At 39.3% G+C, this 13711-nt stretch overlaps 1 protein-coding gene across 1 annotated transcript; it reads left to right on the top strand.

The window, feature by feature from the left end:
• Window positions 1-266: 266 nt before the first annotated feature.
• LOC131226061 (peroxisomal adenine nucleotide carrier 1-like) lies at window positions 267-12413 on the top strand. The gene is made up of 5 exons (XM_058221732.1): window positions 267-528; window positions 8912-9143; window positions 9507-9653; window positions 10724-10893; window positions 11959-12413. The coding sequence occupies exons 1-5, from the start codon at window positions 386-388 to the stop codon at window positions 12236-12238; spliced, it is 972 nt and encodes a 323-aa protein (XP_058077715.1). The 5' UTR covers window positions 267-385; the 3' UTR covers window positions 12239-12413.
• Window positions 12414-13711: the final 1298 nt, after the last annotated feature.

Consider the following 13711-nt stretch of genomic DNA (forward strand, 5'->3'; position numbering starts at 1 on the left):
ATTTTTTGATAAAAACACAAAATGATCTTTAAAAATGGATGAACAGAATGGATTAAATATATAAATCATGGTAGGGCCCACAGAGCACCGAACACCGGCAACGGGGCTACGCGGGGGAGTAGCCAATCCGTTTCCCCAAACAAGCCCTTAAGTACTGGTGGCAAACGCACACGGGGAGTAGACCTTAAACATTTTGGTTCCTCCACGCGTCATTTTCGGCACTTTCTTCCGTCACCTGCCCATTTAAATAACCAATTCAACTGAGAGAGAGAGGGAGAAGAGAGCGAGCGAGAGGGGGGAGAGAGACTTTTTTCTTTCTCCATAGATCTGATTTTTTTTTTTTTCGTTTTCCATATATTTTTGTTAGTTTGATTATATTGGAATCATGGCCGTCGATCTGGAATCTTTGTCGGAGGCAACATCAGGGGCCGTCGGAGCCCTGATAAGCACTACCATTCTGTACCCGCTTGACACTTGTAAGACAAAGTACCAGGCCGAAGTTCAATCTCAAGGCCACCAGAAGTACAGGTTTGTGGATGGACACCACCTTTCTCTTCCTGATCTTTTTATATATATTTCTTTTAATTTCTGGTCATTTCCTTGATGGGTTTCTTTTATTCTTGTTTGTTATGCAATTTTATTTATTTTTTGGGTATTTTTATTTTGGTTCTTTTTGTATCACTTCAATTGGTTTTGTTTATATGCTTTTTTTTTTTTGGGTATGTATTTTCTCTAATAAGGTTTTATTTTTCTGTTGTTGTGGCTGTAGTTGTTTTTTGTGTGTGTTGTTTTCTTTCTTTCTTTCTTTTCTTTTTTTTTTTTTTGAAGATTTTTTAATTATTTTAACAGATGTTTTTATTTTTAAATTTTTTTTTGGATCATTCTCTTGTTTTCTGACTTTCTCATTATAAATTGTTATTGGAATGTGTTCTGTGTTATGAATTCATGATTAGTTCTTTCGAGACAAAAAAAAGAAGAAGATTGCTTACAATGGTTATATCCGGTGTTTTTCTTGATGGCATTTTAAATTTCTTCTCCTTTTTCTTTTTTTAGGGTGTGTTTGGTTGCACCAAATATCATGGAATTTTATGATTAGTTGGTCTAATTTGGTGTATTTTCATGATATTTTATGAAATTTAGTTGAACCAAACACACCCTTAGGAGTTATAAGATCCTCCACTGAGGATATTCCATTGTATGCTTGTGGTTTCAATACGTACTAGCGGGGCCCATGGTACAGTTATCCAGACCATTGGCTAGTTGTGTCCCACCTTGTATGGACCATATCTGGGATTCCTCCCAGATAGGAAGATCCTAGCCTCCAATAATTTTGGCCTTTTTTCTTCGGAAAGAACGTGGACCATTGCTTTTCCTTCTTAGCATGTGTTTGCAAGACACAAACTGAAATTTCCTGATTGTCCTGTAGAGAAAATTTTCAGTTCATTGTCCATCCATGGCGGGTCCTAACAGCCCAATGGTCTGGATAAATGAGCCATGGGACCACATGACTGAAAACCTGAGTATATAGTCTATATCCTTGGGTAAAGGTTCCTATAATTCCTCTTCCTTACATCATAGTTGACATCGTCATTGGTAGTTGCAACCTGCTCGGTGTAGTCATTGGTTGTGAAATCGTCGAATGTGTTTTTGTTTAGATTTTAGAATGCTAGTGGATACTTGATCTTTGTTCCTCCCTTTTATCTTTGCTTGTTTTCAATCTGGATAAACACAATCACATGCAAAATTGGGACTGTCGGTCTGAATTATCTTAATTCGGAGTCGTGCAAGTCTAGTTGATGTGGTTTTTTTTTCCTTCTGTGCTTCTTGTGTCTAGATTCACTATCGGTCTCTTTGTCATTTGTTGATGCAAGATAAACTAGAGACTCTTCTTGAAAGTGTATATAAGACCATACTGATCTATTCACTGTGGCTAATTCTCGAATAACATCCATTGCAAGCAAAAAGGTGGTTATTGTTAGTGTCATACAATCAAAATGAATGTTAAGCATCCTTGAGGCGTCGATGGGATGTTGTTATAGGTGAACTAAAATTACGGGCATGTTTCGATGGGAGGAAAACTGAATAAATGAAAGGAAAACAAACATGCTGACATAAGGTATGGAAAAGCTGAGATCAATGCAAGGAAAGGAAACCTTTCATACGTTTTTGTTTTGCTATAGAAACTGTGCTATAAAATGTTTTTCCTTCCATTTTCTAGTGTTTTGGTTGCAATATTGAAAGGAAAACCTCTTTTCCTACCAATTTTGCCATTTGGAATATCATATCAGAGGAAAAGTTCTTTTCCCACCAATTAACTTTTGAAGAATTTGTTTTACTTTTTGAGGAAAGGAAATCGTTTTCCTCCTCTTTTGTTTCGCAAATAGAGAAGAGATCACATCAAAGGAATTCATTATGCTTTCTTTAGTTTTCCAATGTTATCACACAATCCAAACAGACCTTAAAGTATTTTTAGGTATAATCTCATGGTGTAACCAATTTAGGAAATACTTCTTGATGAATGTTTTTGATTGATAACTACATGATGATCGGGTTATGCTCCCAAAAGTTCTCTAGTTGACATTTTTAGGGTCCTTGACATTTTTAGGGTCCTTAACGAGACTCTTAGTTGCATTTCCATGGCATTTGGCACCTTGTTGGTGTGCTATGACCAATCTCTTATGAGAGCTAACAATATGTCCATCACAATATCTATATATAATGTGGGATAGTGTCAAACTCCGAAACCCGGCACCTAAGCATGAAGACTCAGGTTTTGTGTCCTAGGGTGTTAACACTATGACGATCATGTGCACTGGCACCGACACTGACAACGCTCCAGTTTTTGCCGCTTGAGTACGATGCTCTAGCTGCTCAAACCGGAGTGTCGCCAAGGAATGTCACACGTGGGTGTACTTCCCACGTGTGCACTTAGTCAAATTTACATTCATTCCAGAAGCAAATAAATTGGAGTAACACATGTTAATTTAGCGGATAAGCAAACCATTAAGTTTGCAGGGAAAATATCTAAATAAAGTGTATGAATCCAAAGGCTCCTATGGGGACCACCACAAACCATAACATAAACTCAATGCACGAGACATGCCAATATCAAGGAAAAGCCATAGAGAAATCCAATGACCTGAGCTCTTGTGGCCCAATCAGGCTAGCACTACTCCACTCCAAACACCTAGCTCACCACCAAGCTCTACTTGGGCCTCCTAAGCTCTTCGACTCCATTTACCTGCATCCATTGTTTGTTTTTCGAATTCGAGATGTGAGTGGTCAACTCAATGAGGAATCCCCCCAAGATTTACACAATGGCATATTAATTAGGTATAGTTTCACAGGATAGGCATTCTAACAATCACAGTTTACAATGCGTCTTATTTAAATGCATGGATGCATGCAAATGTTCTTTGCATTGGGGATGCACGTCCAACCGAACCAAATGCAAGAGACTAGGTCTTTCAAATAGTCGATCCAACTCACAATAAATGGGTTGTTCAAAGAGTGGTCTAGGAGCCAACCAAAGTACACAGTTGCACGGGCTTCCACAACATCTAGATTAGCCACCCAATTACGCTCGCGAGCCATGAATGCATGATTAATCCAACCTTTATCAGTCCAATTCACAAACAACCATTTGACGAACCTATGCAACTAGTGACCAACCTTACTCCAACGAGTAAGCCTTACCATAACAAATATATAAATCCAACAAACGGGTTCCCCCCAACAAAAGCCAACAAGGAAAGCTAACAAGGCACAAACAAGATTCCACCCAAAGCCGACAAGGGCACAATAATTCACAAAGATGGTAAGCCTACGACCAATTCCATTTAATTCAAAAACGCAAGGTGGCCAATAGTTTGAGGCACAATCTCATATATGTGTTACAACAATATGAATCACAAACAGGGTAGTCGGGTTGCTCGATTCAATCCACAATTGGCCATTATCTCTGTGGATATCACAAGTGAGTTCCGGTTGCTGGGATTCATGATTCCAAACATTTTAACATGCCAACACCCAAAACTTACCCTAAAGCTTATTACAATGCATGTTCATATGGAATTTACGAGGGAAATATTACACTTGGATATGTCATAATTCATATCCACATGAATTCCACAAGACGATGATTATATTCACATGATTATACATTTAAGGAGTCCGCATGTGTGAATCAACCTAAGCAATGGGCTAAACATGTTATGCACCCTTATCCAAGGGCTAAGCATATTACATCCCAAGTAATTGAGCATCCTAATGGGTGCATGTGTGTGTATCAACATATAAAAGAGCTAAGTATGTTATGTGATCATATACAGGATCAACCTATAAAAGGGCTCACATATGTATTGGTACAAAATGAAATGGAGACACTCTTGTGTAGCCATAAGGCTCATAACAATCATCGTCATCGTCATCATCTTAGCCTTCTGCCAACAATTTGGGTATGATGCATCCATGGCACTATTTGTTCCATTTCAAAAAGCCACCGTTGATGTTAAGCTTCATATTCATTTCATCATCATCATCATCTAAGCCTTAGCCCAATTGTTTGGATTCATTTTCTAAGTTACGACACTAGTTTGACGTTGGCTACTAACTTGACACAACCCTCCTTTGTCCGCAGACGCATTGTAATATACAACTACATAGGTTGAATACAATCAAGCACTATTTAGTAGTCTATTACACAAGTTGATTACAATCAATGAGTTAAGCTTCATATTCGTTTCTTGGATGCAAAATTGAGCCTTTGGCTTTCTATGCTATACCTAGTGAGAATACTATGTGCATATTTGTATTGTGACATGAGCGTTCCAATTTTATCATTAAAATTTTCTAGTCCAAGAATATTTCCAAGTAGACCAAGATGCTGGGTAACAAATTTCCTTAACATTTATTGGGCATCTTTGATGCATAACCTTTTGCTTTTTTTAGTAACTATTTTGATATACAATATTGTAGTGATTATTCTACTGTCAGTAATCAGTTTGGATTCATGATGAAAGTTCAGGAGTAAGTTAGACGCCAGCTTTCAACCTGACTCAAGCCTCCTTTATCTAGGTTGGGGAGCGGCAATGAGAGTAGAAAAGTCTCCTAGGCGCAACGTAATAGACTATTACATACATTGATTACAATCAAGTACTATTGAATAGTCTATTGCATTGGTTGATTAGAATCAAGTGCTATCTAATAGTCTATTACATAGGTTGATTACAATCTAGTGCTATCTAATAGTCTATTACAATCAAGTGCTATCTAATAGTCTATTACAACCAACGAGTTTATTCAACTCTTAGTAATGATTAGGAAAAAAAATGATTAAGTACACCTCAACTAAAGGCCTATTTGTGTAATTTTGTTGTAGTGGGTCTTCGTCAGGAGTCAACATCTTGCCCTTTCCTTATCACACTTGTTGTAATTGTATTAACCACTATTGTGTAGAATTAGCTGACACCAATTAGTTGAGATAAGGCTTAGATGATGATGATGATGTCTAAGATTAGGTCCTTGGTATATGTTATTTGTGGATGGTGTGGTGTTGGTCCATGAGACTAGATGGGAGGCAAATGCTAAATTAAAGGGTTTTGGAGAATGGCTGTAGAGTCTAGAGGCTTAAAAATTAGCAGAACCAATACGATTTTAGAGGTTTGGAGAATGGCTGATCACCTGATCATTTTAAAAATTTGGTCGAGTTTTCCAAGTTGCTCGACTGAGTCTTTGAGTCACAAAAGCAATCTAGTATGAGCTGATCCAGCTAGGGTTAAAAAAATTTCAATTTCTCATACCTAGAAACCCTAGTTTCATAAAATTCCCACCCCCTCTTAGCTCAAAACCTCACATCCCAAATTTTCCTAGTTCGAAACCATTAATGTTCCAATTTCCCCAAATCTTAACCATACATTTTCTCATTTCCCCAATGCCCCCAAATTCCTAACCCAAAATCATACTTTTGCTAAAATCCCTTAATTTCCAAACACAATCCAAATTTCCAATATCCACAAATCCTCTTACCTAAATCTTCCAATTTCCTGAAAATCCCAATGTGTCCTATATCTCTTATATGGCACAAATGGAAGCTTAAAGTGCTTTTAAGAAGTCAAATGCAGTGCTTAAAACACCAATAGAAGAAAGAAATCAATAAGATCTCATGAGTTTATGAGATATCTTAGAAATATTTTTCATAAATCAAGGCTTTGATATAAAAGAAATGAGAAAAATGTGCTCAAAGGAGATTTGTAAAATGTCTTTCCACCCTTAATGGTTGTCAACATACAAAAAATGCTTTTTTTGAGGTACCCAAAAGGGTACGTCATGATATTATGCAGATGGTACCCGGGTGCACTCAAGCGCACCTAGGCATTAGGTGCTAGGCTCTCACCTATGGACTATGCCTCACCCAAGGCCCAGGCAAGTGCAGATGGCCCAAAATGCCAAGGCATGCACCCAAAACACCTTTGACTACATTAGCAAGGATTTAGTTGCAGCAATGGGGAAGTGGTTGTTTCAAAATGTTAGAAAGTATAAACAAGCTTGGAAATAGGAGCAGGAGCAAGAGTTCGAAATGCAACTTCGACACAGAAGAGGCACTTGTTTGGCTCTTCGTCGGTTTTATTTTCATCAATTCATATGATCTTCTGTAGTGTTGTATACTTGGACCTAGGATAGTTTCAAGTGGATGTGAAGACACTGTTTTTGAACGAAAATGATTACATGCTGCGGTATTATGTGAAATTCAAGACAACTCTCGTCCCGTTAGCTCCAATCAAGAGATCTCCTTCTTCGTGTTCGCCATAATCAACATAGTTTTTCAACTCTTTCCATTCTTCATGTTCATCAGAATTAACATAATTTGCAACTCTTTCCGTCATTAGTTGTTGGATGCCGGGAGGCTTATGAATTTTCCTCTACAACAAATTTTCTATTTGGAAAGTTTTATGATTTCGAACCCTGATCATGTCTTTTCTTTTTTAAAGTTGAAACTTACGTGAATGAGCCTTGCAATGATTCATATAGGCATGTAGCAGCTGATATGTTAAAAGTTTCACTAAAAACTGTTGGTCCGGTACTTTTCTTTTCTCTTCTTTCTTTCATTTTTTTTGAAAGAAAGAAACTATTTCATTTAAGAGAGCAAAATAATACATCATTTCCAATACAGATGGACTGATGGGCTCTCCCCTTTAGGTAAGGAATCTTCCACAGAATTAACTCTCCCCCATTGCAGGCAAACTGTCAGTTTGTCACTGATATATGTTTTACTCTGATATATGTTTTACTGGCACTATTACTGATCTTCCCCAAGTTGTGGTATTTTGTAGCTTCCTAAGTTCTTCATTTTGACAACCTGCTCTCCAAATCTCAATCTATTGCTGTTCCCATTTCATATAATGAGCCCGATTAGTAATTGGGCCAGGTTGCAGGTGTGCCCCTAACATACCTAAACCTAGCCTGAACCTGATTATATTATATATTACAAGTTCATATATATGCTTGAGACTCCAGTTAATTTATAATAAGTTTGCTGATTCATGATCATAATTAGCAGTTTAGCATTTTTAATCCACAAAACTATAGAAAAAGGAGGCTGGTTCCTCTACAACGTTTAGGATAAGCTTATTATACAACACCTCGTGTGTGGGGCCACTGTATGCCATCCAATAAAGTCTCCCCACTGTGAAAGTGGGATGCCAAATTTCAGGCCAAACCAACCATTATGTGGGCCCCAGATGGCTATGGAGATTTTTGGGTGATTGTAAGTTTTTTCCATGGTGTGGTCCTAATGATTAGATAGTCCTGATTTTTGGGGCATCCCATCATCATGACGAGCCCACTTTATGTGCGGGTGAGATAGCATATATGCACCACGGTGGGCTCCACACACAGTGTCCTTGAAAAAGAAGCGGAAAGTGGAAGAGAACAACTTCGATACTATGACGAAGTGATGGATTGATGGGACATGCAGAACTTTTCATTGTGATGGTGGCATCCGTGTGAATATGTATGGGTACCCAACATTTTCTTAAATATCAAATCATAGAGGGCTACCTGGTACCCTAATGGATACCTGACATCCTACTGGGTACAGCTATTAGTGCCCATTTTGGGCCCGACATGGCTATGGCTGTGTATGAGTGCATTACCCATTGGTGGTAGGGTAACCTGTATCCGACCTGAACCCGGCCCATTACTGCCCCTAATAATAATAATTATTATTATTTTAGCCTATTGCTAATGGAATTTTGTGTAAAAGTGGGAGAGTGAAATTGTATAGCAACTGATTATGATTTGGAGTCATGCCAAATTAGCATGGCTTTTGTTCAGAAATTAGATCCATTTGTACCCTTGTGATTGTGATAAGTTCTGGCATTTGTCCTGGCATTTGTCTATTTTGTTTAGATGCTTATGTTTAGAATACGTCCTGTCTCGGATGCCATATTGAATACCCACGTTTTCCTGCTACAACTACAATAATAAGCTCTGAATCTTGTGGTTATGCTAGCGTTCTTGTGAGGAAATGTGATCCATTTGTGGCTCTGGAGAAGTTCCATGAACATTTATCTATGTCCACAAACCATGATTTTTAGAGGTGGGGAGTTCTGAATATTTTATGGGGCCCCAGACTTTTCTGAATGAGTAGAGCTCCAATATTGAGAACCAACTATTGTGCTTATGCAAGCATTCTCGGGGAGGTGTTGGAGCTTAAACATTGATAATAAAATTGTGAACTTTTTTATCTTAATCTCGCTTTCTATGAGACTGTTTTTCTTTTTGATGGGGACGTGCCTTGGAATTGTTCATGGGATTTTGTGGGTACTTGTGCCTTGCTCTGTACCGATAAATTTAGACAATGGTTATTGATTGTAAACGATTTTATTTACTTTTTATTGCACTTATGCAGGAACCTTTCTGACGTTTTGTGGGAAGCAATTTCTAACCGTCAGGTTCTCTCATTGTACCAAGGGCTTGGGACCAAGAACTTGCAATCATTCATATCACAGTTTGTGTATTTTTACGGTTATAGCTATTTCAAACGGCTGTATTTGAGAAAAAGTGGAGCCAAATCTTTAGGAACAAAAGCAAACTTGATTATTGCTGCAGCTGCTGGGGCATGCACTGTCGTAGTAACACAGGTAAGACAACATCTTTTCTGCTCTTCAGGCATGTCTTTGGTCCTTCCATTATCATGTAAGCCATTTGCATCATGTTTCCATCTTGTCAAGGAAAATAACTACGAGTTCGGGATAACTGTAGTTCCCTGCTTGCCATTAGTGCAGAGACATTGGACCCACCTGAAAACATGCAAGAATCTCCACATTGTTTAAGCCATCGATTTCAGCATCCAATGGCCTGATAGGAAATCATAAAGGCGAGAATTATAGTTCTTGTGGGCTAGGGAACCGACCCTCTTTGTTTCAAGCTCAAAATTTGAGAAAATTTTCATGAATTCTTTTGGCGCTTTGTTTACGAAGTTGATGCTATTTTTCTCCATGTAGCCACTGGACACAGCGTCATCCAGGATGCAAACAAGTGCCTTCGGGAAGTCCAAAGGACTTTGGGAAACCTTGTCAGAGGGTTCATGGAGTGAGGCATTTGATGGGCTTGGCATCTCTCTTCTATTAACCACGAATCCTTCAATTCAGGTACTTGATCATTCCCTTCACCACCGAGATTGACCATGATGGAATATTAGATGACATTAGTTGTATTTAACTAGTTTAAATGTGTGATTGTCTTGTGTCCTCTCTTTACAAATTTTCATATTCTTGTGACCATTAGAATTTAACTACTACTTGATTCTTCATAGTCACAAAATGCGAATGTTGCCAAGCATTATGCCTTAAATGATTGTGCTGAATCGTAAATATTTTTTCGCCTAACAACTTTATAATTTGTTATGGTGGAAGGGATATGGCGTGAAATAAAAGTCAAAATTGGAGAAAATCCTTCGCAAAAATGGATATGATTGGTTGGCTATGGGTTCTTCACCATAGTCAAATCTAGCTAGATAAAACTTTTGGGTTATAAAGGTCCATTTTTAGTTGTCAATTTGCCATATCCTTCTAATTAGGTGCCGCTTCCACTTTGGAATCTCACTCCCACTCCTGCTTCCTACCAATTTATGCTTGTTTAAATTTTATTAGAAATGCTTCCCCGCTTTAGCACCTGAATTAGTTGCCACTTCGCTTCATGCAACTATAGGTCCAATCGCCTTCTCAGTGGCTTGTAAGAAAACAAGGATTTCCACCGTGATATCTCATAAGGAGCCACAGCGAGAATTATCGGTGGCTTGTAAGAAAATGAGGATTTCCACCTTGATATCTCATAAGGCGCCACATGGACAATTATTAGAGTGGCATGTTGGAACAGGATTCATGTAGCTGACCCTTATTAATTGGGATAAGGCTTGGATGATGATGATGATCGATATTCATATGGACGTCTATGTCAGTTTCATCATCTTGCGATTAGTTTCTGAGGTCAAAAATTGGATGGGGAATATTTTGGTCCTTTACTTTTGGTGGGTTGCGTTACTAGGAAAAGATCTGGAGAGTATTGATTTGTTTTAAGCATTATTTTTTTTGAGAGGTTGAAACCTCCATTTTATATTGGTAGCCAATCAATTTGTTGATTGCTGGTTTTCTGCTGTATGTTAGTCAAACTGAAATCTTTGGACTGATTTTATATTCCTGTGACTTGAAACTTTATGCAGTACACAGTATTTGATCAGCTGAAGCAGAGACTACTGAAGAAGAAACAGAGCGAAAAAATGGGGTCAGCAGGTGTGGATTCGTCACCTGAAGCTCTTTCAGCCTTTTCAGCTTTTGTTCTTGGTGCTCTTTCAAAGAGCATTGCTACCTTTTTGACGTATCCAGCAATCAGGTTAGTCAGATATCACACCCTCTGTGTTTATTGAAGAGAATTGTTTGCTCTTTTTGTTAGTATCCCATGCCTGAGTGTTCCAATCCCTCGCTACACCCTTCCCCATCGTCTAACATGCTTAGCCGCACACATGCCAATGTGGGAAATGGTGGTGAGATCCATGCAGACCCTGATGAGTTGTCCAAAAAATAAGCATATTTGCTTGTCGGGTGGGCTTATGGAGGTAAATTTGTCCAGTGGTCCACATTGGATGAGGCTGACATGATGGGTGGTTGATTTTTTAGCCAGGGCACATAGAGAAGGGGCGCACTCTAGTGATACCGGTACCACCATAACCTTACGGTGATACAGCCAGATGTGGGACCCACATGATGTGTTTACACGATCCAACCCATTCATCAGACGTGTCACCTTAAAAGACCACTAAAGTCCAATACTCAGCCCAATCCAAAACTTAAATGGGCCACAGCAAAGAAAACAAGCTGTGAGGAGATGCCTACCCTGGAATTTCTCAGCGGCATGCCTAAGCCGTAAAACAGCCTGAGTTTTGGCCTGACCTTTCATTTGACCCTTAATCTGGTCTGGATGAAGAGTTTGGGCAGGCTGGAGTCTATATATACAATACAGGAGGGCCCCACTCTAATCAACAGTTGGTGTTCTTGCCCAACATGTTCCATTTGCTATGGCCCACCTGAGTTTTTGATCAGGCTGATTTTGGGGGCTTTTTTTTTTTTTTTTTTCCTGAGGTGACACGTCTGATGGATGGTTGGATTCCATGAACAAACCGGGCCCCACATTACGGTGGTACTGGTGCTATTGAAGCGTGCCCCCATAGAGAATGTGGGCCACACGATGAATAACCCTGATCTTCCCACATACCACTCGTCAGGCATACTGTCAAGTATGGGTGAGGGTACAAACGCAAGCAGCGATGGCATTACCGTGACTTAAACAACACCAGGTCCTTATTAATCCTGTCCTGTGCAGCCCACCTGGGCAGCAAAGGATGCCAATGAAAGACGACAGAACGTGAATCAAATTCTGTCTCATACAATCTGTGGACAGGTGTAAGGTCATGATCCAGGCTGCGGACACGAAAGATGAGACCAAGCCAGCCCAATCTAAGCCATCCAACAAAACGGTTTCGGGAGCAATACATGCTATATGGAAAAGGGAGGGGATTCTGGGTTTCTTCAAGGGCTTGCATGCTCAGATCCTGAAAACAGTTCTGAGCTCCGCCTTGCTTCTGATGATCAAGGAAAAGATCTCAAAGAGCACATGGGTCTTGATACTGGCCCTCCGGAGGTTTGTCTTGGTCACCCGCGGTGAATTGAAGAGTGCTTGATTCGAAACAGACATAGACATTATTTCCATGTTCTCCCTGTAAATAATAAAATGGCTGTTTGATTTTCAATAACCCCGAGAAGAGTTTGTGGAATAGGCAATAAGCATCCCATCGGAAATCATAGCACAATGAATTGTTGGAATATTTAGATCTTAATATCATGTTTCATTTTCAAGTTATCTTTTGCATTGGAGATTTTGTGACTTATTGCTCTGTGGAAATGACTAGGCCTGCTTGAGTCCTTAGGTGGGTCAGGGTTGGAAAACTCCAACTGATTTGAAATTGGGTTGGGTTCAGGTTGAGATTATTCAGATCAGGTTCGGTTGGGTTAGGAATAATCACATGTATTTGGGTCAGGTTGGTTTGGTTTAAGTTCGAGTATAGAAGAATTCAGGTTGGGTCTGGTGTCCTCCAGAGGTCCTTTCGGGTTGGGTCCTCTTGAGGTCGGGTCAGGCTTGGGTTGACCTTCAACCTCACCCAGCCTACATGAGTTGCACCCATAGAAATTGCATGGTTTGATGCTGAAATTGTGAGATATTACATGATCAGTGACATACTGTGGGGCCCACCTGTACCCCCAACTGTTTTAGTTTTCTTGTGTGGGGTCCACAGGACGTCGCCGATCATGGGGCATCTATGCTGTATCTTGTGACCTTGGTATCTGACTGTGATATGTTGTATGCTCAAATAACAGAAGGTGGGCCAAAATCAGACAACCATGGTGATGGAGTCATGGACCACCCCACAGAAAACAGTGGTGATTGAGTGCCTTGCCATTAAAAATTCCAAAGAGCCCATTGTAAGGTTTTCGAAATGTTTATTTGCAATCCAACCTGTTGATAATGTCAAGAATATCTGGATGAAGGAAAAATACAAAATTAGCTTAATCCAAAACTTTCATGGCCCACAAAAAGTTTTTAATGGTCATTTATGACTGTTTCTACCGGTATGGTCTACCTGAGATTTGGATCTTCTTAAAATTTGAGATTGTCTTCCTAAAATGAGATGGAAAAACAGATGGACAGTGAGGATATACAACAAATACATCATGGTGGGCCCCACACGGTTAGGGTAACACCCACTGACGTGTTACCCGTGTAAAAGCAAATCCGCTCCCCTTTTTTTAGAGATGAGTTTAAGAAGTCTCTGTGAGGAGTCCAGAGAAGCTCCGTGGATTCGGAGTAGTTATCCTCATCATGTTCATCCTTGCATCAATCTATCAGTAGATATAACCAAAATGAAGGATCCAATAATAAAGTGGGCCAATCCATAAAGTAATATAGCATTGTACATGGTTTAAAATATTATTCATTAGCTATAAAAACACCTCACTCGGACCTGATCGAGTTGAGTCAACTCAATCAAATTTCATTGAGAACAAAATTTGGACAAGACTTGAAAAGGCAACCAAGCTGATGAAAATTGACAAAAATCAACCATAGTTTAAGAACTTAAAAACTTGACTCGATATTG

This window comes from Magnolia sinica, chromosome 14 (genome assembly GCF_029962835.1).
Source record: "Magnolia sinica isolate HGM2019 chromosome 14, MsV1, whole genome shotgun sequence".
Lineage (NCBI taxonomy): Eukaryota > Viridiplantae > Streptophyta > Magnoliopsida > Magnoliales > Magnoliaceae > Magnolia > Magnolia sinica.